We start from the raw sequence: 25,961 nt of genomic DNA on the forward strand, positions 1-25,961 counted from the left end.
GCCTCAAGCCAAAAAAAAACAAAAAAAACCCCGCGGCGGCCAGAACAGCAAAGCAAAAAAAAAACAAAAACAAAAACCTGTGGCGCGGCCGGAGCCAGGGTGCAGGTGGACTCCCTGCCCTGCATATGTGTCCCGGCTAGCGGGGGGAGGGGGAGGGAGCGGGGGGAGAGAGAGCAGGGGGGCGGCCAGGGCTTCAGCGGGGCGCTGCCACGCAGCCCCTCCCGCCGTGCCCCCTGCCGGGAGGGCTCCGCACCGCTCCGGTCGGCTGGGAGGGAAGGACGCGGGCTGCCCTGCTGGGCTTGCAAGCTGCAGGGTGCTCCCGTCCTCCACGTCGCTGCCCCCTACAGGGCGGCTGGAGCGGAACAACACACACACACACACACACACACACACACACACACACACACACACACACACACACACACACACACACACACACCCTGCCCTAGGATTGGGTGGAATGCCGCCTCTTACAAGCTGCCGCCCCAAGCACCAGCTTGCTCGGCTGGTGCCTGGAGCCGGCCCTGGTTGTGACTCACTTTGGGGTTCCGACCCACAGTTTGAGAACCGCTGAAGTAGGCAATTGAGGGTTAGATTGCTGTGCATAAGGGTTTTGAAGTGGGCAATTAAGAGCCAGCAAGCAGTGGGGTATGTTACAGGTTGTTTTAATGAATCAGTGTCCCTGTTGATTCCATGGTTAGTGTCTCACAGAGTTATGAATTTAAGCTTCCAAACTCGCCTTTTGAAGATGTTGTTGTGCGGGTTTCCTTTGAGGACACGTATTGAAAGATCAGATACGGAGTGATCACTGGTTTTATGGCTCATTACAACAATTTGTAACACATCCCACTGCCTGTTAACCCTTAACTGTCCACTTCAAACCCCTGACACATAACGATTTAACCCTCTATTGCCCACTTCACTTCAAGTGCCCTCTTACAGCATGCATTATCCCTGATGCTTAACAATCTGTCACAACTTGTATTTAGCTCAGACACTGATTTCCTTCCTCAGATTTGATCCTGAAGAAGAGCTCTTTGTAGCTCAAAAGCTTGTAGCTTCCACCAACAGAAGTTGGTCCAGTAAAATATATTATCTTACCTACCTTATCTCTCTCATATCCTGGGACCAACACAGCTACAACAACACTGCAGACAACTATGGATTTCTGTAAGGCATCTAGTTTTTAATCAATTAAAAAATACTCAGCTAACTGACTTCAAACTAATTGTAAATGGGGAATAATCATCTAATGGTTGCATTTCTAGTGGGTTTTCACAAGGACCTGTTCTTGGCTCTGTTGTTTCTGGAAGAAAACAAAAAATAATCGCTATAGATTTTGCTGATGATACACAATTGCTGGAGTGGTAAATAATTATAATAGCAGGTCAGTTCTACAGAGTGACCTGGATGACTTGGTAAGCTGGGATCACTTGAACAATATATTTTAATACACCTAAATGCTAGATTATACATCTGGGAACCAAGAATGTAGGTTATCCTTACAGGATGGGAGACACTACAGTATCTTAGAATACAGTTTCTCAGAAAAGGACTTAATGCCATGATGCATAACTGATGGAACATGAGTTTGCATGAGATGTGGTAGCGAAGAAAGGAAATGGGATCCTTAGATGTATAAGCAGGAAGATACCTAGCAGAACTAGGAATGTGTTACTGTATCTGATTCTGGAGTCCACACTTCAAAAAGAATGAAAAGCCTGACATAACAATAAAACAAGATGAAAGCTAATTAAGAAAAAATAGAAGCCTTGATGAAGGTAAAATGTTAATCTGAAATAAGCATTTTATTGTGCCATTGCCAAAAATATATTTAATTACTTTAATAGATCTGTTGCTGAACACATCTTATATTTTTAGGCTATCAAAATCTTCTGAGTCATTAGACTTCTCCATACGTAATTACATTGCCTTTGTGTCATTTTTCTGACGGAATCTGCTTGCAGCTGTTTTCCTTTACAGATAATGCCTATGGGGAGATATTGGGCTGCTCTGTCTATATCTTGGTATAATCTTAACCCTGGGAGGTAATTCCTAGATGATTTATCTGATATGCTGGACACAGTGGTCACATCACTTATGTAGAGGGGATTCATTCAGATACTACTCAAGCCTTTCCCGTGGTGTCCGAGACTATTTTAGATGTCTTCTTCAGAGTTTTTATTCAACTCTTCCTTTCTAGCAAAAGGAAAATAATGTTGTGGTTAAATCTTTGTCAACTGCTTAAGTATTTTTCTGTTTTGTAGGTATTTTACTTTTGGTCAGCAAGCTAGTTACTGTATACAGTTCTTGGGATCAGCTGGACTTTCCATATGCAGTTTTGTAGAGGAGGGATGTGGAAGGGCAATACTACATGCCTAGTTTATCTTGGATTGGGAGTATTTGGTTTTTTAACACATGTAGCAGCTTTTACAGGATGACTAGCTTAATCACCAAAATCTCCAAAAAAATACAGGTCACAGATATTTAATCACAGCCTTACTTAATGTTTCAACATTTCAGGGTGGGACTGTTTCTGTAAAGCATTATGCAAAAACATATTATGCTATATAAATATTTTAATGATGTCTGTGTCAAGCTGTCTGGAGTAGCTTCTAAGCATGAGTGCCAACCTGAAGGCAGACTGTCAAGAAGCAGGGCACAAACCCCAAATTGACTGAGTTCTATACTTAGATTTTACCAACCAAGTAACAAGTGTGAACTCAAGCACTATAGTAGCCCAACCATGGAGTCACAGACAGTTCTCTTCGGTACTCCGGTCTATCTTGCCACCCAGGCAAGCTTGCCTTTGTGATAGATGGTCTCTTACACCAAAATTCACAATAATATTCAGGTTACTCCCAGTCCCAAAGGATCGCTTACCCTAGGTCATTTGCACCTTAGACCTCACACCAAAGAAAACGCTTATAGCCAGGTTTCAGAGTAGCAGCCGTGTTAGTCTGTATCCGCAAAAAGAACAGGAGTACTTGTGGCACCTTAGAGACTAACAAATTTATTAGAGCATAAGCTTTCGTGGGCTATAACCCACTTCTTCGGATGCATATAGAGTGAAACATATATTGAGGAGATATATATACACACATACAGAGAGCATGAACAGGTGGGAGTTGTCTTACCAACTCTGAGGGGCCAATTAAGTAAGAGAAAAAAAACTTTTGAAGTGATAATCAAGATAGCTCAGTACAGACAGTTTGATAAGAAGCAAGTGTGAAAATACTTACAAGGGGAGATAGATTCAATGTTTGTAATGGCTCAGCCATTCCCAGTCCTTATTTACCAATGTGATATATGCCATCATGTGCCAGCAATGCCCCTCTGCCATGTACATTGGCCAAACCGGACAGTCTCTACGCAAAAGAATTAATGGACACAAATCTGACATCAGGAATCATAATACTCAAAAACCAGTGGGAGAACACTTTAACCTGTCTGGCCATTCTATGACAGACCTGCGGGTGGCTATCTTAAAACAGAAAAACTTCAAAAACAGACTCCAACGAGAGACTGCTGAGCTGGAATTGATATGCAAACTAGACACAATCAACTCAGGATTAAATAAGGACTGGGAATGGCTGAGCCATTACAAACATTGAATCTATCTCCCCTTGTAAGTATTTTCACACTTGCTTCTTATCAAACTGTCTGTACTGAGCTATCTTGATTATCACTTCAAAAGTTTTTTTTCTCTTACTTAATTGGCCCCTCAGAGTTGGTAAGACAACTCCCACCTGTTCATGCTCTCTGTATGTGTGTATATATATCTCCTCAATATATGTTTCACTCTATATGCATCCGAAGAAGTGGGTTGTAGCCCACGAAAGCTTATGCTCTAATAAATTTGTTAGTCTCTAAGGTGCCACAAGTACTCCTGTTATTTTTGCTTATAGCCAGTTCTATAGTGAACGAACTAAAGTTACAGTAACTAAGAAAAAGAAATGAGTTATTTACAAGGTTAAAGCAGATAAACATACACACACAAATGAGTCAGGTTCCAAAAGGCAATAGAAACTGCTGTGATGTGCACGCTTTCTATGTCCTCTAGAGCTGACACAAGCCAAGTAACTTGGGGAGCCCTTGCTTAGAAATATTGTCCTCTCAAAATTCCAAGCAGCATAGTGATACAATTCCTTCCTGTCATGGATTTTTATTCCCTTCTCCCAGAGTTCATACTGATGGGACAGGTGTTTGCACCCCTCTCCTCTTCATGGGTGTGTTGTTTGGGCATCAACCTTTGATATTTCACAATGGTTCATTTGGTTTCAATGGGTCTTCTTGAGTGCAGGACTAGCACTTTACTTTAATTAATGCTTCTTTCCTGTTTGGTGAGTTACATGTTAGAGAGGTTTACAATGCAAACACTCAATATAACTTTATACCATGTGATACACATGTTATAAGTGAGATCAATACATTCAGCATCCTACAAGCGTTTCATCAAGTCTAAACACATTCTTATAAACTTAACATCTATTTTATCAGTGCTAACCCACAGGGTGAGCCAGATTGGTTTCCAGCTATGCATTTGTCAGTGTTGAGTGAGACCTAGGGGCCTTGACATAATCTGGCTGCACATAAACCTAAACTCGTAGGCCTCACTACAGGCTTACTAGCAAACCTGGATTTAAATAATTGATCTTAATGTGTTCTGTTATAACTTCCTGTTTTCCTTAAGAGAGAGGTTCCCATTGGTTGGTATAACCATTAAAACATTGATTTGATTATTTACAATTAAATATAGCTTTTATATTAGTTTAGTACATCTTACTAACCAGGAGGATGCACTGTAGCTATACACACTTATTTAAGCAAGTATATAGCTTTAGCTTAACAAATATTTATTTAAATTTTAATTGCTAAGTTTTTTTGTTATATTAAAATGTATTTATTATTTGAATAACTTTTAGTCATCATCTGTGTTAGCCTGCATCAGACTGGAAATTGGAATTAAATTAACCACACAAAATGAATATCTTTAAATTGTTTTGTTTGCGAAACAAAACTATTTCAAATATGCTGGATACATAAGAAAAAAATAAAAATTATTTCTGCTAAGATTTTCCACGTGACAACTGAAAGTACTGACATTTGGGGGGGAAAAGTACAGTGCCAGATTTCACTACATTGTAAAGACTGAAAATGGTACAGATACTTAATGCAGTACAGGGTATATAGTGCCATGTTTATAAAGTTTGACCTTAAAAGTTAGCTGAATATATTTTCCCCCTGATTCTGCAAATGAAGAAGCAGACCTTAACTCATTCAATGTGAAAAGACATTGGAATTGTAGTACATTGTAATGAATTTAGGCCTTAACAATAGTTGTAATAAATTCAACTGTGGTTTTTAATAATTTTTTAAAATCAACCTTTGTCCTTCAAAAGACATCTGATTTCACACTATGATCTGCAGTGGAAATGACTGGGGTAAAAGTGGAAAGGAAAACCAAACTCAGAGTACCTTTCAATGCTTTCTTTCTGATTCACACTGTCCCTAGCTGTTCCAAGCAGACATTGACTATTTGTGTATGTCTACACGGGGATTTAAGAAAACCCTGCGGCTGGCCGGGTCAGCTGACTCTGACTCCTGGGCTTTGGGCTCCAGGGTTGAAAAATTGCCCTGTAGATGTTTAGGCTCATGATGAAGCCCAGACTCTGAGACCCTGCTAGTGTTGAGGGTTCCAGAGCCAAACATCTACACAGCAACTTTTAGTCCTGCAGTCTGAGCCCCGCCAAGGGGCTTTTATCACCATGTAGATGTACCCTTAATTGAGCTTTGTCCTCCTCTGAATTCTTCCCACTCATGTTTTACTGTTCAGATGTTTGCCAGGTAACACTTTCATACCAATTTTGTGGTGATCTTTTTGTTGGTCCCCTAGTTATTTTGTTTTTTTTCCAAACTGAAAGGATATCATACTTATTATTACTGAAAACATAAACTCTTGTTTAGCTCATGTAAAGAAATGGAATCTAAAATGTATAATCAGTTTAAAAACACAACTGTTTTTGTTTTAGATTAGCAAAGAAGTGAAAGAAAAACTTGCTGTCCAACTGCTAAATTCAACTCCTGGCCTCAGTGGAGCTAAAGTAGAAGAACTGGAATTTTATAAGGTAAGCTAGAGCTGATGGAAATTGTGTAACAATACTTAATGTAAATGTCACAATTGCGTGTTGTCTCCACCTCCTTAAACTAGGGATGTAAAATGTTAACTGGTTAACTGGTAAGCATTAGTCTAAACGGTTAACCCACCTTAACCATTAACCCGCGGGCTGGCCGGCCCAGCGGCCCAGCACCGCCCGGAGCATGCCCAGCCCTGGCCGTGCTGGCTGGCCGGCTCTTTAATCGGTTAACCATTTAAACAAAATATTTTTTAATTGTTTAAATGGTTAACTTTTAAAACAATATTTATATCCCTACCTTAAAACCTAAGGTTCCCAACTTTAGGTTATGTGGTTCAACTGTTCCCTATTGATTCTGATATTTGAATTATCTGGTGCTTAGGAGCTCCTGTTTCTGGCAGGAAGAATTTTTAGGATGAGGAAATCCTTTACTAATGGGAAGTGGAGTGTAGTCATTGATTGCAGATTACAGTGTCTTTCCACCTGACTGGTCAAACTGGTTTTCTGACTTTAGTCTTTGATCTATTGCTCTTTTCCCTTTCCTTCCTTTTCATAGAATCATAAAAATGTAGAGCTGGAATGGACCTTGAGAGATCATGAAGTCCAGCCCCCCGCACTGAGGCAGGACCAAGTAAACCTAGACTATCCTTGACAAGTGATTGTCCAACTTGTTCTTAAAAACCTCCAATGATGGGGATTTCACAACCTCCCATGGAAGTCTGTTCCAGAGCTGAACTACCCTTATAGTTAGAAAGTTTTACCTAATATCTAGCCTAAATCTCCCTTGCTGCAGATTAAGCCTATTACTTTTGTCTTTCCTCCCGTGCACAGTGAGAACAATCGATCACAGTCCTCTCTGTAACAGCCCTTAACATATCTGAAGACTGTTATCAGGTCCCCTCTCAGTCTTCTTTTCTCAAGACTAAACATGCCCAGTTTTTTAATTTTTCCTCATTGGTCAGGTTTTCTATACCTTTTAGTCTTTTTGTTGCTCTTCTTTGGACTCTTTCCAATTTTCCATATCTTTCCTAAAGTGTGGTGCCCAGAACTGGTCCACAGTAGTCCCACCTGAGGCCTCACCAGTGCTGAGTAGAATAGGACAATTATCTCTGTTGTCTTACATACAACACTTCTGCTACTACTCCCCAGAATGACATTTTAAAGCATATTCTCCACTCCCATTATCCATGTCATTAATAAAAATATTGAATAGTACCGGACACAGGACTGACTACTGTGGGACCCCGCTAGATACGTCATCGCAGTTTGACAGCGAATCATTGATAACTTCTTTTTGAGTATGGTCTTTCAACCACTTGTGTACTCACCTTATAGTAATTTCATTTAGACCGCATTTCCCTAGCTTGCTGATGAGAATGTCATATGTGACTGTGTCAAAAGCCTTACTAAAATAAATATATATCATGTCTACTGCTTCCTCCCTATCCATCAGACGGGTAACCCTATCAAAGAAAGAAATTAGGTTTGTTTGGCATGATTTGTGCTTTACAAATCCACGTTGGCTATTCTTTATAGCCCTATTATCCTCTAGATATCTACAAATTGATTGTTTAATAATTTGTTCCAATATCTTCCCAGGGATTGAAGTTAGGCTGACTAGGCTATATTTCTCTGGATCCTCTTGTTTCCCTATGTAAAGACAGGTACTATGTTTGCCCTTCTCCAATTCTTTGGGACCCCATCTGTACTCCATGAGTTCTCGAAGATAAATGCTAACGGTTCCGAGATTGCTTTAGCTAATTCCTTAAGTACCCTAGGATGGATTTCGTCAGGCCCTGCTGATTTGAGTATATCTAACTTTTATTTAAATATTCTTTAATCTGTTCTTTCCCTCTTTTTCTTCTCTGCCAGTCAAGACACTCACAGAATCTTTCAGCATCATCCCCTCTCACTCTGAAATGCTTTTAGTAGAGAATCAAAGAACCTCCTTGGCTTTCTACAATTGCAAAGATAGTTGACTCTGCTTACCGCACCTCACATCTCAGGTCTGAAGAAGAGCTATTTGACCCTCTGCAAGCTTGAGCAGCTTGGTGGTGGAAATGAGATAGGTCTCAACATCTCAGGCTCTGCTTAGAGGAAGTTGCCAAGACCATCACCTACCAGAACCCTGGTGTCAGGCTAGCAAAGAAGTGCCTCCAATAACTCCCTTCTTCTCTTCTCTTCCCTAGCACAGATTTGGGACTGGGGCAGACAGAGCGATACTGCCATCTCCCCCCAGTTTGGACTTGGGTGGCTAGAAAATCCATGGAGTAGCAGCAGTATAGAATCATAGAATATCAGGGTTGGAAGGGACCTCAGGAGGTCATCTAGTCCAACCCCCTGCTAAAGCAGGATGAATCCCCAGATAGATTTTTGCCTCAGATCCCTAAATGGCCCCCTCAAGGATTGAACTCACAACCCTGGGTTTAGTAGGCCAATGATCAAACCACTGAGCTATATCCTCCCCAACACGAGCGACTTACATCAAAGGTGGTAATCTGCTTATTGAGAGCCCTCGTCTAAAGTGTATTTACCTCTAGTGAATAGACTAAGAAGTGGGGGAAGACATCAGCAGTACTCTGCAAAGGCAGATGGGTCCAGACTGTGTTAAACAAAGGACACATAAATTCAACAAACTTCTACATTAACTTTGATTCTTCCATTTCCTTGTTCCTTCCTTCCCATTCCCCATGAAGACAGTCAGGCTCAGAAAAATTATCTTGTAACTTGAAGTCTGTAAAACGCAGTGAATCCTGTCCTTTATCCTAAATGGTTCAGAATGGCTCTTTCTGCTTTGTGATAGCAAAAACATTTGGAGGAGATGAACTGAACATCAACTTCTGAATGGTCAATGAATACATTCTGAAAAGGCATTTCAGAATAAGAATTCTTGTGGTGGGAAGCTGGATTTGGCTGTTCTGGGACTGGTCAGAAACCTGGTTCTGGCATCTCTAATAGCTCATGCATTTGCACTGGGTTCAGTCAAAGGAAGAGATCATGATTTTTACCCCAGGTCATCCCCTTGGTGGTATTTTTGAAATTTCATACTACAGTTGTGCTTCGGGGAGAAGGAACAGGATTTTGTGAAGGTTTCTGAAGTTTTTATTTTATTAAGTTATTACATCTGCATTTCCTTCCCATGGACTGTTTATATATATTTCTGGAATTTCCAATCCTGAAAGTAGTTCTTAGCTGCAGTAAATTCCTTCAGTCAGTGAGGGAGCTCACAGATGTTATGAGTAGGTGACAGAATAAAACCTATTCTTTACATGCTTACTTATTGCTTGTGTTGTTAGGAACCAATTTGTAACAATCCAACCAGTGGCACAGGTTGTAGGGAGCCTCCTATCACTTGTATGTGGAGTTATGAGATGCTGTTTGTGTTCTTGGACTTCTCTCATGTGCTGGCTTTTTGTGTTCAAATTTATAATATGGGTTTCTTATTTACATAAGAGTTTCTAAAGCTTTCCAAGTACTATTGGTTAAGTTAGATTTGAAATGGGTGTTTGCAGCATGTCAACTGAGGGGTTTCAAGCTTTCTGCTTTTCAGACCTCCCCATTATAAGGTGGCAGCTTTGAGTCTGTTTCCAGTCTCCAGACACCAAAACAAAATAGTGTGTAAGTTTCATATTTCTTCTTTGAGTGGTCTCTGTATATTCCCACTTGTGGGATCAAGATGCCTGTGCCATATGAGCTTCTGGGGCCTTCTGGAAAGCATTGTCCATTGGGGCCACTCACCCCTCCTTCTCCCTCCATCCCGCAGGGTTCTGAGGGCATAAAGGGGGAGGACCCCCAAGTGCCCTTCAGTTCCTTTCTAACTGCTGAAGGTGCAGAGGGACTTGGATTGCACACTGTGTCCTTGATGCTTTCCTCATTGTTTGTTCTTTTTTTCCTCTTTTTTTCCCTCCGCTTTTGAGGCAAATTGTGTTTATAGTTAATCAGATTTTTCATTTAAAGAAGTGAGAAGATGTCAAGACAAAGGCAAGCTGGGTAGTTGTGGAGGAGCAGGAGGACCAACATACCCCCATGTTCACGAGGGAGGCTTCTCAGGTCTACTTGATTAAACTGGTGCTGAGTAAGTTCAGCGTCAGCTTCAAAGATTGTCCCACAGGAGTGGGTTTGCCTGCCTCTTGCATCCCTGCGTGTGGGAGGCATCTCAGGCTGGGCAACGTTGAGGTCCTTAGGTTTGTCCTAAGTATCATACTTTGGTATAGTCAGAGAACTTTGTCATCATTTGTAGCAGGCCAAAGCTTATCTACAAGTTCGTCAGTCTCTAGGAGAAATGTGAGGAACCTGTCGTGGTCCAAAAGTTGTCCTTCTGTTGTACTATGTTGCACGATTATCACAGACTCATTGACCTATGGCTGGGCTTCAACCTCTTGGAATTGTCAGTCCTCATCCAGGACAATGGCAACATCTCTGGCAGATCCTCATGCTGTCTTCATTGCATCATGTTGCACGATTGATACTGCAGCCTGTATTTTTAGCAAAAATATTCCCTCATTAAGACTAGGTTTAGGAGAGCAAGATCTGTTGCTTCTATTCCCTCTTGATCTGGTATCCAGAGCTCATGCTTGTTTGGCAGCTCTGCAGTTCTTGTTTACCTAGACCTCCTCCACCCCACCTTTCAGGGGATGTACTGCTTGCTAAACTTCAACAAGTGGGAATATGCAGAGTCCACTCAAAAAAATGAATGTTACTTGCCTGTAACCAGAGGGCTTTGAGATGAGCCTCTGCATATTCACACTCCCTGCCCACCTTCCCTACATCTTTGGAGTCTCAGGTTAGAAATTCCTGAATTAGTGTCAGGAATTGAAGGGTTGCTGGGGCCACTCCCCCTTTTATACCTCAGAACCTTCTAAGATGGGAGGGGCGACTGGCCCCAGAAGGTACTGGAAGCTTGCGGCACAGGTCCCACTTGATCCCACAAATGTGTGTGTATATAGAGGCTCATCTCGAAGAACTCTGGTTACAGGCAAGTAACATTCATTTATTTATAACGTTTAGTCTACCTGTATATTCTCTTAATGATTTGGAATCCAAAGCCAAAATTTTTAAAGTTGGTTACCTAAAGGTAGGTACCTAAAATAAATAAGTGGCCTGACTTATTTTTTTCCCTGTGTGCTGAGAGTAGATGTCAGCTTTTCTGAAAACTTAGGACATTTTTATTTTGACTTCAGTTTTTGAGAGTCGTTATTTAAAAACAAACCTTTGTTTCCTGTTAGCAATCCCTTTGTGTAATCTTGAATTGTGTGGATGCTGTGTAACTATAGACTCTATTAACATGACACTTCTCAGTTCAGTGCTATTCTACAGTTGGTTTCTTTCTCCTCCCATCTCAAATCCAGGTTCCTTTACAGGATGCTATGGATTTGTTTAGAGTAAGAAGAGTTTACCTTCTGAATGCCTTCGCATATGTGCCTCAAACGGACATAGTTGCAATTGTTTTAAATAACTTCAGAACCAAACTGTCTAAGGCCCTTGCGGTAAGTACCCGTTTTTTCCTAGCTAGTTTTGTACCTTTGGGACCACTTGTTAATTCACTTGCTGCACAATATCATGCAGCAGCTGGTCAGAACATTTCACCTGGTGGGTGTCAGTCTGAAAAATTCCAGCTAAACATTATTAACATTTGCTTGCTGTGCTTAAAGTAAAATAAAATAAAAAAGACTCGTGAGGATAAACTGAAGGAACTTAATTTGAAGTAAAATTGGAACCTTCTGCCAGGGATATTGTTAAGGCAATATCCTTTTTAGAATGTTTAAATGAAGATGCTCATTTGTGATAGCTCAGATAGTCACTAAGCTTGTGTCTCAGTAACTCCCTTCTTTAGGGCTATAGTTACACTACAGCTTAAGTTGACAAAAGTTATGTTGCTCATTAGCCACCCCTTTGAGTGACATAATTTATGCTGTCCAAACCAGTGCTTATGTCGGCAGAAGAGCTTCTTCCATTGACATAGCTACTGCCACTCGTGGGCTGGAGTAATTAAGCCGATGGGAGAGCCCTCTCCCGTTGGCTTAGAGCGGCTACACTAGAGAATTCTCTAGTGTAGCCATAGCATAAGTTGTGTTCTTACACAACAGGTGGTCCTGCCCATATCTCCATCCCAAGGGTTTAGCAGTAATTTCTTATGTGGAAAGTAACATAAATCTTACTGAAGATGTTAACCCTGGATGCGACTACCTTTTTTTTTTATATTACTCTATTTTGCAGCAATTTTAGGTGTAGATAGGAAGGAAATATGCAGGGAGAGATCTTAAGTGAGAATTACAGTAATACTAATCCCTAACTTGTACCCTTACAACTCCTTTTCAGACAAAATAGGTTCTCACTGATGTAGGAGGATTTCACTGAGACCTCAACCCCTCCCCCTCCAATGTAATACTGGAGCACCAAACAAAGTTACCCCTTTTGAAATGGCACCTCTTTTGTCTCCACTCAGCAATACCATTGCATAAAAAGCCCTACAAGCTATACCTTGAGGTAATTTGTGCTTCCATGCTGTGCCGGGGAAGAGCAGGGAGGGGATAGAATCATAGGATTAGATGCTCTTGGCAAATCATTCTCAGTCCCATCAGCCTGTAGAGGGACCTGGGAGAGCAGTGTCACATTGCCTAATCCCGTCTCGTATTTAGAAGCTAGATCTGACCTTAAAATCTATGAATTTGGAGAGTGGTTGAACATAGTTTAGGTTTTCTTTCTCTCACCCCCATGACAGTGGGATGCACAAGAGCATTATATGCAGTATTCCTCTGTCTCTTTTTGGTTTGATTTTTTACATCCTGGTGTTGCTCAGTCTGTTCAATTTGAATGAGTAAGCAGAAGTGATAGCAGCCTTCAGAATAAAAGGAGAGGATTGGAGAAAGTGTTTCAAAACCTCGTTTCTGTTGAAAAAACAGACAAATAGTAACTGTTCCTATTCTCAGTAACTTGCACTACCATTATAGGCCCTGGCCCTACTGCAATACAAATGTGTGGTGAAGAGATCAAATTAAAAAATTGATTTACTTTACAATATTTATTTAATTTTGCCACACCTCTATTGCCAACCTTTCCTTCATCTTAGATTTTCTTTTCTTTTTTTATTGCATGCAATCACTTCCCTTCTGTACTACTTACGAGGCTTTGGGAATGGAAGCCATTGAACATTGTATTGTATTAAACTTTGTCACTAAGTATTTTAAACTACCATCTATATTTGTGTGTTTGTTTTAGGGTTTGGGAAGACTGAGAATTAAGGGTATTTCATTGCAATAAAAATAACCAAGATGGTAGAATTTAGGAATAGCTGCCATGGAGGGGTCCTGATTATAGATAATATAGAAAATAAGAGGATATGCAAAATACTAAAATGTTCTTAAAGCTGTTTTATCCTTAAGTTATTGGTATGTTAAACTGAAGTTAAAACTGAGACTACAACGTTTTTGTTTAAACTATTAAGGCACACAGTGAGATCACTGTGGAAGAAGCTCTGTTTGGCATGCAGTTTTTTCATTATAGTAATTCAAGTTTGTAGTCTGATACAATCTGCAGAAGGAGGTATTTGTATTTAATTAACATATAGTGATATATTCTTATGCTAATGCTGCCATTAATGTTGTACAGTATAATTGAAGCCAGAGGCATCCTTATTTTAGTCAATGAGTAACATTCTTGAAAGCTAAGAAGCAGTCTAATTAAAACAGTTTGCCATAAGCGCAATAGTTAAGTGATAACCATTGAAACCTTTTTGCTTTTTCAAAGTCACTGCAGTTTTTGTGTAATGTGGGTAATCAAAATGTATAACTGCCTTGTTTTTGTTTGGTGTTGGAGAATAATCTCACATTTTGATAGATACAATATTGCTGTTTGTGATATCATCCGATTTGAATCTTGGTTCTCTTGTATCAAGCCTTAAACTGATTACTTTTTAGTGTGGATTGAAAAAGACTACGTACACATGAATCAAAGCCTTAAAGGGCACTAACTCCATAATTGGTATGAATTCTGGAGTTCTCTTTCAAAGCATCCTATGTTTGGAGCAAATTGAGTCAGTGCAGACTATTGTTAGTTTGTATACAGTGCTACTGGGTACTACTTCGGCAGTCCTCCAACTGCTGTCCCACGCTGCTTTGTGGACATCTGCGATCGACCTGTCTGTTTGTTTTAGTGCCCTCCACCACTCTAGGGTCAAGTTGATTCGAAGCAGCTGTCTGAGGCATGTTGTATGGCTTCTTGAGTAATTTTGCAGTAATGTTTGAATCCAGGAACAAATGGGCAAATTCTGGCCATTCACCAGTTTTTAATCATGGGGACCAGAAAGGAAGCATGGGATGGATGGAGCGGAATTATGGGATTTTGGGGGTTTGACCATCAAGTCCCTGAATTCTGTTGGCTTTCACCTGGCTGTTGCTATGAATCCCCAAAATGTACAGCAAGAAGCATCCCAGAATACACATTACTCAGCAGTGAAGCGAAAGACCATGGGATATCCGCCCATATGGTTTATGCTTAGTGTGCACCTAGCCCATTATGTGTACACACTGATGCAAATTCCAAGAGGGTGGAGCAGCTCTGTCTGCATGCTGTTAGTGCGGCATACGTATTGCAGACCATCTAGTGTGCATCAACTCAGTGTAGACAAGCCCTAAGAGAATTTGTGTGAGTATTTGGTGAAGGTCAAACTACTACCAAAGGAGCTGTATGGTTACCTTCAGGTGGTTCTTGCAAAGTCATAGAGTTCTATTTTGATGTACTCTAAAACTGAATGTGACTGTATTTAAATAGATTTCATTCTGCACTTATTTCAAATTGTCAGCATGAAAAAAACGGAGATGCACTCTTGACTGTTAAATTGGAAACACTTCTGATTTGATTTATTTATGCTCTAGACCCTCCAATAAGATTTATTAAGAAGTTGAATGTTTAAAATAGGATCATGGTGGGATTGACTCTTTAAATGCATGTAATTTTAGTTTAATATCTAACTTCTAACTGATGGCACAATTCATTGTATTGTTTGAAATCATGTGAAACAAAACACTGAAAATGAAGAGAACTATAGTAGGCTTGGTGCAGCTTGGTGCAGCCTAACTGTGCATCATTAAGTTATTTTGAAATTTTAAATTGTTAGCATTGTAAGAAAGAAACTGACATTTCCATTAGGTGAAAGCTCCTTTTTGAGGGTTTAACGTCTTGGCCATTTCAAGTGCTCTTGAGCTAAAGCTTAACATGAGTTTAAAACTTGCATACAGGTTTAAAACAGTGTTAAATATTTAAATATTTTCAGCAGTTAAATTTTAGAGCTTCAAAAATGTACACAGGATTTGTTTGTGTTTCCATACACTTGATGCTAAAAGGTTCTGATGAAAACACTTCTGTCATTTGACACCTGGTCCCTGATTAGTACCGTCATTAAGGTGACCATGTAAAAATAGCTATTGGGTGCAGTGTCTGATCTTAAACTAGAAGGTCATATCTGAGACAAGGTAGCTTCCAGTCTGGGCATGTTTCCATCTCAGATACGTGCAAAGCAGGTTGGTTGGCCTTCACTTCATACATTTACAAAGTATTGTTTAGATTTCACCTCTGGTGTGGAATCCTGCTTCAGGGTCTTAGTCCTTCAGAAGTTTTTTTCTCATGTTGAGGAGCCCATGTCCTCCAACCCTCTAAAGCTTTGTTTCTTTCAGGATGTTGTGTATTTGAGATGAAAATTTTGAATTGTGTGTAGATAATTAGTCACTGAGCTAGAGAAACTGAGAATAACTCTATAGCCCTGTTGATAGGGCACTCACCTGGGATGCAGGAAATTCAAACTCCCCTGCTTCCAGTGGAAGAGCTGAGCTTTAATTAATGGAGATATCCTATCTCCTAGAACTGGAAGGGACCTTGAAAGGTCATCGAGTCCAGCCCCCTGCCTTCACTATCAGGACCAAGTACTGATTTTGCCCCAGATCCCTAAGTGGCCCCCTCAAAGATTGAACTCACAACCCTGGGTTTAGTAGGCCAATGCTCAAACCACTGAGCTATCCCTCCCCCCTTCAATAGAAAAGACTGAGAGCTGCCCCAGTATACCCCCAAAGCCCAGTGATTGGCACACTCTTCTGGGACTGGAGAAGATCCAAGTTCAAATCCCTGCTCCACCTCACGCAGAGAATGGAATTGAACTTGGATCCTGGGGGAGAGTACTCTAACCACTGGGATAACGGTTGTAAAGCGGGGCGTCACCTGCTCCTGGCTGTTTTGTATGAGTTTAGGTGTGCTCAGAACACCTGGATTGGGTCCAGCAAGCAAGGCAGGTGAGGGAATGACTATGTGAAGAGCCCAGTCTGGGTGCATGAAACCTAAATGCCTGCAGAGTTAGCTGAGCAGGGGTTTTGATGGTCTCACTGGTGCCTACATTTTGGATTTAAGGGTCTAAAGACGCAGTTAGGTGCTTTAGTTGTTTTGTGCATCTAACCCTTAATTTTCATTGTTCTGTTTAAGGTATTTTTCAAACATTGATTTGGGATTGGCTAACTTCTTTTATTCGTGGATCTTTTATTTCCTATCAGGAATGCATTAATGTTCTGAAGATGGTGGTAGCAGTCTTTGTGGCATGTGTCCAATAGTCAGAAGTAATGTCTAGCACCCCGACCCACTACAGTTGTATTTAGGAACCAAAAAGCTCAGCGCTTTGGGGGAGTTTCTCCCTATTTTGTACTAAAAAGAACAAACTTTGGGAGCTGGAATCCTACTAGAATGATATTTTCAGACAATCAGAATTATAAAATAATTACCCTTTCACATTGAGAGAATAATATAATAGCTTGAGATCTTCAAATGGAAAATACTGTATAATTGCAAGTTAAAAAAAACAATAAATCAATATTAATGCCACAAGCTTTACAACATGTTTAAAGGTGTAATACAAACCAAATGAGGAGAAGCAGTTAACTTAATATTGGCAGCTTATTTGACAATTACTGCTCATTGGAAGGACCTGCATATCTCTACAATAGATTCATGGTTTGGAAAGGTTTGGTGTAATCCCTCACTGGAGACAATTACCATCCATTAAATAATTTTTATTTTGGGATCTCTGTTACCTTAGTAAGACACTGTATAAGCATCTAAATCCCCCCTCAATGCCCAGTATCACTTGGTTGTGCCTGTCTGCTTCTGTGATCTGTATATTTTAAATGTAACACTGAAACCATGGGTGTTGTATTAACTTTTAGTTATAAAACTAGATATTCTAAATCTAATAAGGAGAAATTAGCAAAGACAGGCTTTTTCTGGTACTCCTAGCTAAGATTCTGAAGTAGGAGAAAAATACAAATTCTGAAAGTTTACCAGGATTTGGATGAGGTTCAAGTGTTAATATGTAGAAAAACTGTCATTCTTGAAAGTCTGGAGTTCTGAGGTGCTAGAATACCTTTCGGGTTGAGTACCTCTTAACAGCCTTAGGCAGGATATTAGGAATACCTAGTTGTCATATAGTTCTTTTAATCAATAGATCTTACAAAGGAGGTCAGTATCATTATCCCCATTTTACAGATGGGGAAATTGAGGCATAGATGTGATTTCTCCCCCCCCCCCTTGCCCCCAAGATCAGACAGCAGACTGGTTGGGAGTCGGAGTAGAAGAACCCCGTTATATGTTAAATTGATAGGTTTGATATTAGGGGAGAGGGATAGCTGAGTTTATAAGACCATTTGATAATATTAACCCTCATTCTACTATGGAATGCCCTATCTGGAAAATGTAAACCAGGCATTTCACTTTGAACAGTTGAAAACTATACTGTATTTTTCTTAATCTATTAAGGCATTTTTTCAATTACATCATCAAGGATATTTGAACTTTAGACATATTCAATAAATCAGATTTTTTCTGCCCAAAACCATTTTATGAAAAGGAAAATCTGGCATAATTTTAGATTTAAAGAAAGCTACCAAGACTTATTTTAAAAGGACAAAGGATTTCAGGAAAACGTATCTGTTTATAGCTTTCCATCCCAGATACAAGACAAAAAGGTTTCAACATAGTCAATTGCCATATGACTAAGCTGCTTTATCTGACTCATATGTAGCAACAGATCCTCCTCCTGCAAAGGATTAAAGCTAACTGCATGACACAGTGAAAGCTGCTTCTTGGATGGAAAATGTCTGCTTCTTTGGAAGAAATTCTGTGCCGAAATTTGGTCAAGTATTCACATATTTACAGAGCACTATACAAACTTTATTTGCTATCCTCTCTCCTCTTTAGAAGCATTATTCATTAGAAATCTCTATAGAAGTATAATTATTATTGAGCTAGAATGATTATTTAGTAGGTATTCTCTACTTTTCCTTTGTCTTCATTGCTTTTCCGTTCCCTATAGTGAAGACAAGGGGACATGTTTCTCTGAGAAAAATGAATTTAATGGAAAGGAACTGTTTTTTCTCTTTTCAATAACTAGTCCTTATCTTGACTAATTAGGCCAGATACCTTTTTTTTTTTTTATGCACAAGTATTCTGGAATCCCAATCTGAATGAAATTCTCCAGGGAGCTGGAATTTGATCCTTAATAATTAGGTGATACAGACTTGTTAATATGTTCCTTGACCCCCATGTGGTGGTTTTAGTAAATGTAAGGTAATGTATGCTCCCCAAATGACATGTTTAACAAACCTCTTTATTTAAATATCATAATTATCAATTTAGATTTTAAAGCCAAAGTCTACATCTGTTAAAACATACCTCCTGGCTTACCACATGATTTACAGCTTGATGTTTCTTGCTGTGCAGAACTACTTTCATTGACACATGATTTCACTGAAACACAACAGATTTTATCCATATTACCCACTTGTGATGAGAAAATATCAGCAGATTCTAGTTGCTAGGGAACAACAGAATACTGAAATAGCTTTTTTGGTACTTGTAAATTCAGTTCTTTGACAGTTCCACTTTCATACAGCAAAAAAAGTATTCAGTGACTACAAAGAAAGATGCATCATTTGTAGTTTCCAATTTAAAAACTTTTGCACAGGTAGGATCTATGAACAATGTTATGGGATGATTAAGTATGGCGAGTGTATTTTAACTGTGGCAGAACATTCAGAGGTGTGTGTGTGTGTATATATAATATACATGATTGTATACTTGTGGGTGTTAGTATATAATAAAATTGTTATTTAATTTTTTAGGGTTCATGGGCTTCTAAAAGTTTTCTGTTGCCTGTATTGCAAAAGCAAGGTCAGAGAACAACAAAAATCATTATCAGTGAACCATATCACTCTGAGTTCCAGTCCAATGCCTTAACCACGAGAGAATTCTTCCTCTTATACCCTTGCATTTTAGTAATATTCTGTTTTAAAATCCTACTTGGCTTTTCATTTTGAGAGAATTTATAATTTTTTAAGGAAATAAACTATATAGTTTAAGTTTATTTACTGAACCCAGGTTACTCTTTGTGTCTTATGCTCATGTCTGTTTTGTGGTGGTAATTGTCTTGAAGTAGAGAGATGATTTTTTTACATTATACTCTGTAATAATTTACTTAAAATTAACATCCACCAATGATGGAAATTTTATTACCTTCTGTAGAAATGGTGCATTTAATGTATTGCAGTGCTGAAATTAATAATGGTCTGTATGTTTAATGCCTTTCTGTCATCTGGGATTCTCCATATCAGTGTAAAAACAGGAGAGAATACCTTGCTGATCCCCTGCTCTGTCCCCAAGCCTTTGTGTTGAAGTTGACATTCTTAGGCTTCCAAGATCACTTTGTGACACCACTTTTTGGAATTAGTCAGCTCAGCTCTTTACCTTATCCTGCGGTTACTGCTGAGAGAAGTAAAGAACTCTCTTAACCCCTTTGCCAGGTTGTGTGCACTGTTGTGTTCAGAAATGAGAAATGAAGACAATAATTTACAGGTATTCCATAAGGCAGATCAAAATAATACTACTATCCATTATATAGAGCTTAGCTGAGATGTGATATTAATTAATGGAGACATCCTATCTCCTAGAACTGGAAGGGACCTTGAAAGGTCATTGAGTCTAGCCCCCTGCCTTCACTATCAGGACCAAGTACTGATTTTGCCCCAGATCCCTAAGTGGCCCCCTCAAGGATTGAACTCACAACCCTGGGTTTAGCAGGCCAATGCTCAAACCACTGAGCTATCCCTCCCCCCGATGGTGAATAAGGATTTAGAAATCATAATAATATTCATTAACAATGAATTCTTAAGCTTATAGCACATTATGAGGCTGTTGCAATGTAAGCAGATGCATTTATACACATGTACATAATTAAGTTGTCTTCTCTATAATTTCCACAGCCTTTGTGCTATTTTACATTTTTTTTTATATTGAGCTGAAAGTACAGGTATAAACTTTTTAGGAAATCATAACTTAAACATCTGATGAACTCTGTATGGAGGTTGTTTTATGTATAGATAATAGCATTTGTTATTTAACAAACCAATTAATAGCATAGCTAATACAGGTTGAACCTCTCTAGTCCGGCACTCTCTGGTCCGGCAACATCAGCGGTCTGGCATGATTTTATTTTATGTTTTTTATGCTTTATCTATTTATTTCCTTGTGCCAATACAGTAAAATTGTGTAACAACACTAACCCTTTGTTATGAAGAGAGCTGGTAAGCCTTGGCTATGTCGCATTGAAGTGTTCAGTTTATTTGCCTCGGCGAGATAAAAATAAAGACCTGCTCGCTATAATATTGACCTCCCATGGTTCGGCAAATTCTTTGGTTTGGCACAGGTCAGGTCCCGAGGGTGCCAGACTAGAGAAGTTCAACCTGTACTAGTGAATATATTGACATGCTTCATGAAAGCGTTTTTACCTAGATTTGTTTGCAATAATTTGACGCTTACTCTGTAGCCTTTAGGAATGTTGTATTTTATAGAATCCTTCACTAATGGATAAATTGCTGTTGTGTATGTAACTGAATGTGTGTGCATGCAGCATTAAATAAAAATGCAGCTTGGTACTTTTCTTAATCCAGATTGCTGTCCATTGTTTGACAGAGAACACTCCCTGAATGTTCTGTTTTCTCCAGTTGGCAGTTGAAAATGCTGCATGCAAAGTAATAGATACTAGAGTACCAGCACCCTATAAAGAGGATGCGAGGCGTTTGACCCACTTAGGACAAGTTGCTTTTTCAGATGTAAGGGTTGTTTGAAATGTATGGTAGGCTTCAGAGATAAGTGAATGTAGAACACATCTTTTTACCTTGCCATCTCCCTCCCTTTGGAAAAGTTGCCAGCTTAGAGCTCAGACTCCTTACTTTGACAATACCTCTGTGGCACTGAGTTTATCAATCTTGCCCACTCAGCAGAACTAACATGCAAGTGCAGGAACAGCCTCATGATACCAACACTCAGTACTATCACAGGGAAGGGTGGGGAGTGAAGGGAAGGGCTCTCGGTGCCACGATTGGTGACATGATAGTGAATTCTAATGTGGTATTATGAAGGATTATACCACTGTCTGTGCAGTTGGTTCGCACAATGGAAATATATTGGGGGAGCACAAAGATATAGTGCAGGAATGGCCAAACTGCAGCTCATTTAGCTCTTTTACAGTTAAAGTGCAGCTCGCAGAGGCTCCCCTGCTACCCCCCATTCTCCACCTACCAGACTAAGGCAGGGGGAGCTCAGGGTGGGGCTAGGGGCTCAGGGTGGGGCTAGGGGCATCCCCCTGCAGGGGAGGGGGGTCTCGGCGCTTTAGCCCCACAGCAGGAGTGGGGCTGAAGTCCCAAGGCCCAGCAGGCACGTCTCGCAGCCTGAAGCCCTGAGCCCTGGCAGGTGTGCCAGGCTCTCGAACTTCTGAAGACTATCATATGTGGCTCGGAGGGTCAGTAAATTTGGCCACCCCTGATATAATGGGTTCATGTAATTATATGTATCTTCTATTGTGATGTGCATGGTGTATGCACTATATAGTACAGTAACATACCTGTCAAAACATGCATTTCAACATGTACATTTGTTCTGTGTTATAATGGATGTGTAAAGTAAACAGTAGTTTCTAATCTTTGCAGTATATTTATCTTGTCAGATTTCTGATATTTCTTAATTTTTATTCCCAGGAAGAACATAATCTAAAGATGAAAAATAATTCTCTCGTGTCAGTTGTTTTTCCTGTGTCTGTGCCAGTAATCTTTTTATTAAAGCCCACAGACTAATTATATAACAAAATTGACCATAAAATATTATTTGTTGTTCTTTTGTCTTCAGATTTGTGTATGTGCACGAGAGATTGGTTATAATTCATGCATTACCATAGTTGTCTGGGTAGATCAGACTTAGTGTGAAATTGTTGTGCATAAAACATAACAGATGTCACTTAAGGTGGAAAAACTTTCATGTTTTAAACACTGATCTTTTGATGGTACAAAACTTTTTAGAAGCTTCATTAATAGTCACTGGAAGTAACATTTTATGACTTTATTATCCTTAAAACATTATGCAAATTTATTAGAGCTTTGATTGAAATATAATGGGGAAATAAAGAGTTAGCAACAGTGGGTTGTTGTGATTTGTAGAATTCTTATTTGTTGACTAATGCTTATTGACATGTAAGGAATGAAAAAGATGGTATGTTAGTCTAATCTTGTCATTTAATTGATAAAAATGTAAAGAGATGATAATGCTCCATTTTGCAAATAAATAGTACTTGTTGTCACAACACATCCTGAACCCATCTAATTAGAAGTGCTATTGCTCACTATGTCATCCAGTGCATAAAAGGATGCAAATTACATAAGGAACATATCCTTTCATGTATTGGTATTTTTACAAACACATGCTTATGTATTATTTATACAGCATGATAGGTGTCCATGTTAAACATATTAAAATGCCTATGTTCCAAGGAATTTACAGTGCGAGGTTCTGATTTTATGAGGTACTGGGGTATGGCCTGTGAAGTGCCTAAGACCTTGCATGATTAGGTCTAAAACTGGACTGAGAACTGTGATGGATGTGGATGATGGTAAGTACATTTAGAGCAGAGCATGGTAGGTGGTTAGAATAACTGAATTTATTTTCTCTCCCTTTTGTTACTAAATACACATTCTTTAGCCTTAGCTACACTATCCTTTAAAGAGAGTTTGAAATTTGTTTATTGGTCAGTTTCTAACTTAGTTTGGCTGGCCAGTATAGACAAGGCTAAATGGTCTTAGAACCATATTTAAAATATTGTTTTAAAATTGTGTTCAAATATGCTTTGTTTGAATTCCTTAGTGGACAGGGGCCTCTTTTTAAATTGACATTTAAAAAAAATTGAATTGATACGTAAATATATTTGTCTTAAATATTTGAGCAGGAGAGTTATGATTGAAAGGGAAAGGGAAAACTTCTGTTTCTTTCTGTATGGAGCTTTTGACTTTTTTTTTAAGGTAGGTCTTCATTTGTGGGGTGGTGGAAGCAGAGACTGACCCAAGGTCTGGGAGAGGCAAACATATATTCCTCTCTGGAAATTAAAATGTATTGTGACTTTTTTAAATCACAAGAAAACAATTTAGATGACATATCTAATCTTCAAGGGTGTCCTTGAGCAGAAAGAGGAAATAGTGCATTTTCACTGTTAAAACAGCACAATTAAAATAATTACAGTATGTAGTTCTCTACATAATGTAGCTTTCAGTATAATAGTGTTCTTTTGACCATATTTTCCTACTGTTTTACATAAGTTACAGTGGAACATAATTCATACCTACATAAGGTTGACCTAGACCAAGGATTCTGAAACTTTTATTTTTAGCGTGGACTACAGTTGAATACAAAGATTGCCCTGTGGACCCACCACCTCTCTATTTTGTGGTCATGTGAACCACCTTCCCTTCCATTTAAGAGTGCAGAACATAATTGTAGTAAATAGAACAATTCCTTACAAAAATCTGTACTATGGAAATATTTGGAAAATATTTTAGGAATTTTTTGCAAGGCAATTAGAAGGGTAAAATGAGGAGGAGTGCTCCGTAGGACTCTTCGTACTCTGTGGTATATAGACTACAGTTAGAGAATTTCTGATGTAAACTATGCTTCAGAGAACACTTACATTTTCCATTGACATAATCCAGGATTGAAAATGGAGCCTAAAGATCACCTCCTCACAAATTTATAAAGATACAGTTGCCATATCACTAAAATAATTTGGATAATTTTTCTATGGTTATCAATGTGTCATTTATCAGGAAATTGGGGCTCTAATTTTATGCCCTGGTACTTTAAAGCATTGTCTTTTGAGATGAAAGCTCATCAAATCTACACAGCTAAAGCCAGCAAGAGGAAACTGGCAAGTAGAGATTTCTGAAGCCAGCAGTTAACACTTTTCCGTAGCTGATTCTGAATTAATTCCATGGTATTTGCCAAGCTGTAGATTTGTGGTAAACCAGGAGGCTCAATGTTAGGTTTCTAATTGCTTCATATTGAGAGATAGGGTAAATTTTTAAGAAATATGATTTATTTGATAATTGTAACTGCAGTCCAATCTGTGCATGAAGATGAATTTTTTTTTGCCATTGTGTTGTCCTTGACCCCTGCTGTTAGCAATATGAAAAAGACAAAAAACCTGATCTTGATGCTTTCTCATTTTAATTCTGTTACTGCGTCCAAGGATATAATGAATTGATCTAGAAGGTCATTCCACGACCATCCACATGGACTGCAGTAATATCAGTCACCTTAAAAGCCAAATCACAAATAGATCACCACTTAATTTAATGGAAGTTTTGCCTTTGACTTCTGTGGGAGAAGAATCAGACTCTTAAAACCCTAAATAGTTGCAGACTACTGGCCCCATCTCTGACTGTGATATTTAGTGTCTTGTTCAGAATTGTGAAAAATGTAGTTCACACTCCTCATTGTTAATGATAGAATGATTTTTCAGCTGGTACTCTAACCTGGTACCTAAATATAGATGAGGTTTACTTAAACTTTAACCAGCTGTTTAAACTGAACTATAAGATGTTATGTTTGATACAACTCTGATATGGGAAGCTCTGTCACTGGCATCCTATTCAGAGGACAGGGCTTAATCCCATACCAGGGACTGACAGGTTTGGTTCTGCTTACTCTAGTTTCAAGTTTCAGAGTAGCAGCTGTGTTAGTTTGTATCCGCAAAAAGAACAGGAGTACTTGTGGCACCTTAGAGACTAACAAGGGGGCTGAAGACTTACTGAAAAACATGAACACTCAAAAGGAAATATTATGAAAATGAATAATTTTTTTGTTAATTTAGGCATAAGTGAGCATTTATTGTTTTTCCTTATGTACTTCAAATTTACCCTAATTTCTTTTATTTTCATGCAGCAAATTGAATGCTTCTTTCAGAAATTCCTAGATATTTCAGTGATACCCTCTTTATAAATACCGAAGGTGTAGTTTTGTAGTTTGGGTCTTACCTGTGAATGATTGTGTTTATTGGATTAATGTTAACACTTAACATCCGCATCCAGACTACCTCCACAAAGAACTGTGTGTGTTAGGTATAATTACCCTAGCTAATTTTACGCTTCTCCCAACCCAACCCAAAAACAAATCTTTTAACAATGTCTCCTGAACAGCACATATTAAACTTTTAATTTATTTAGAAATAAAAAGGGGCTTTATGATTATTAATTTCAAATATTTATTAAGTAATGCATTTTTATATAAAACAAAGCTTTGAATTCCAAGGACTCAGATGCATCTTAGTTGGTTTAGCGACACAAAGATCATCATCTCCTTATAGGCCATGGACCATGCATTCTTTTGTCTTTATGTACAGTGGTGAAAACCCTGTGAGCACTTATAAGCTAGCTTTGCTCTTCTGGTTTATTATTATATGATTTAAACCTCTTAACA

At 39.0% G+C, this 25,961-nt stretch overlaps 1 protein-coding gene across 1 annotated transcript in view; it reads left to right on the forward strand.

The window, feature by feature from the left end:
• Positions 1 to 25,961, forward strand: part of PRIM2 (DNA primase subunit 2) — a 271,941-nt gene that overhangs the window by 62,753 nt on the left and 183,227 nt on the right. The window contains exons 6-7 of the mRNA XM_065401622.1: positions 6,033 to 6,128; positions 11,486 to 11,623. Coding sequence (XP_065257694.1) covers positions 6,033 to 6,128; positions 11,486 to 11,623 — 234 coding nt within the window. The remainder of the gene's footprint in view (positions 1 to 6,032; positions 6,129 to 11,485; positions 11,624 to 25,961) is intronic.

The sequence above is a fragment of the Emys orbicularis genome, chromosome 3, assembly GCF_028017835.1.
Source record: "Emys orbicularis isolate rEmyOrb1 chromosome 3, rEmyOrb1.hap1, whole genome shotgun sequence".
NCBI classification, from domain to species: domain Eukaryota; kingdom Metazoa; phylum Chordata; order Testudines; family Emydidae; genus Emys; species Emys orbicularis.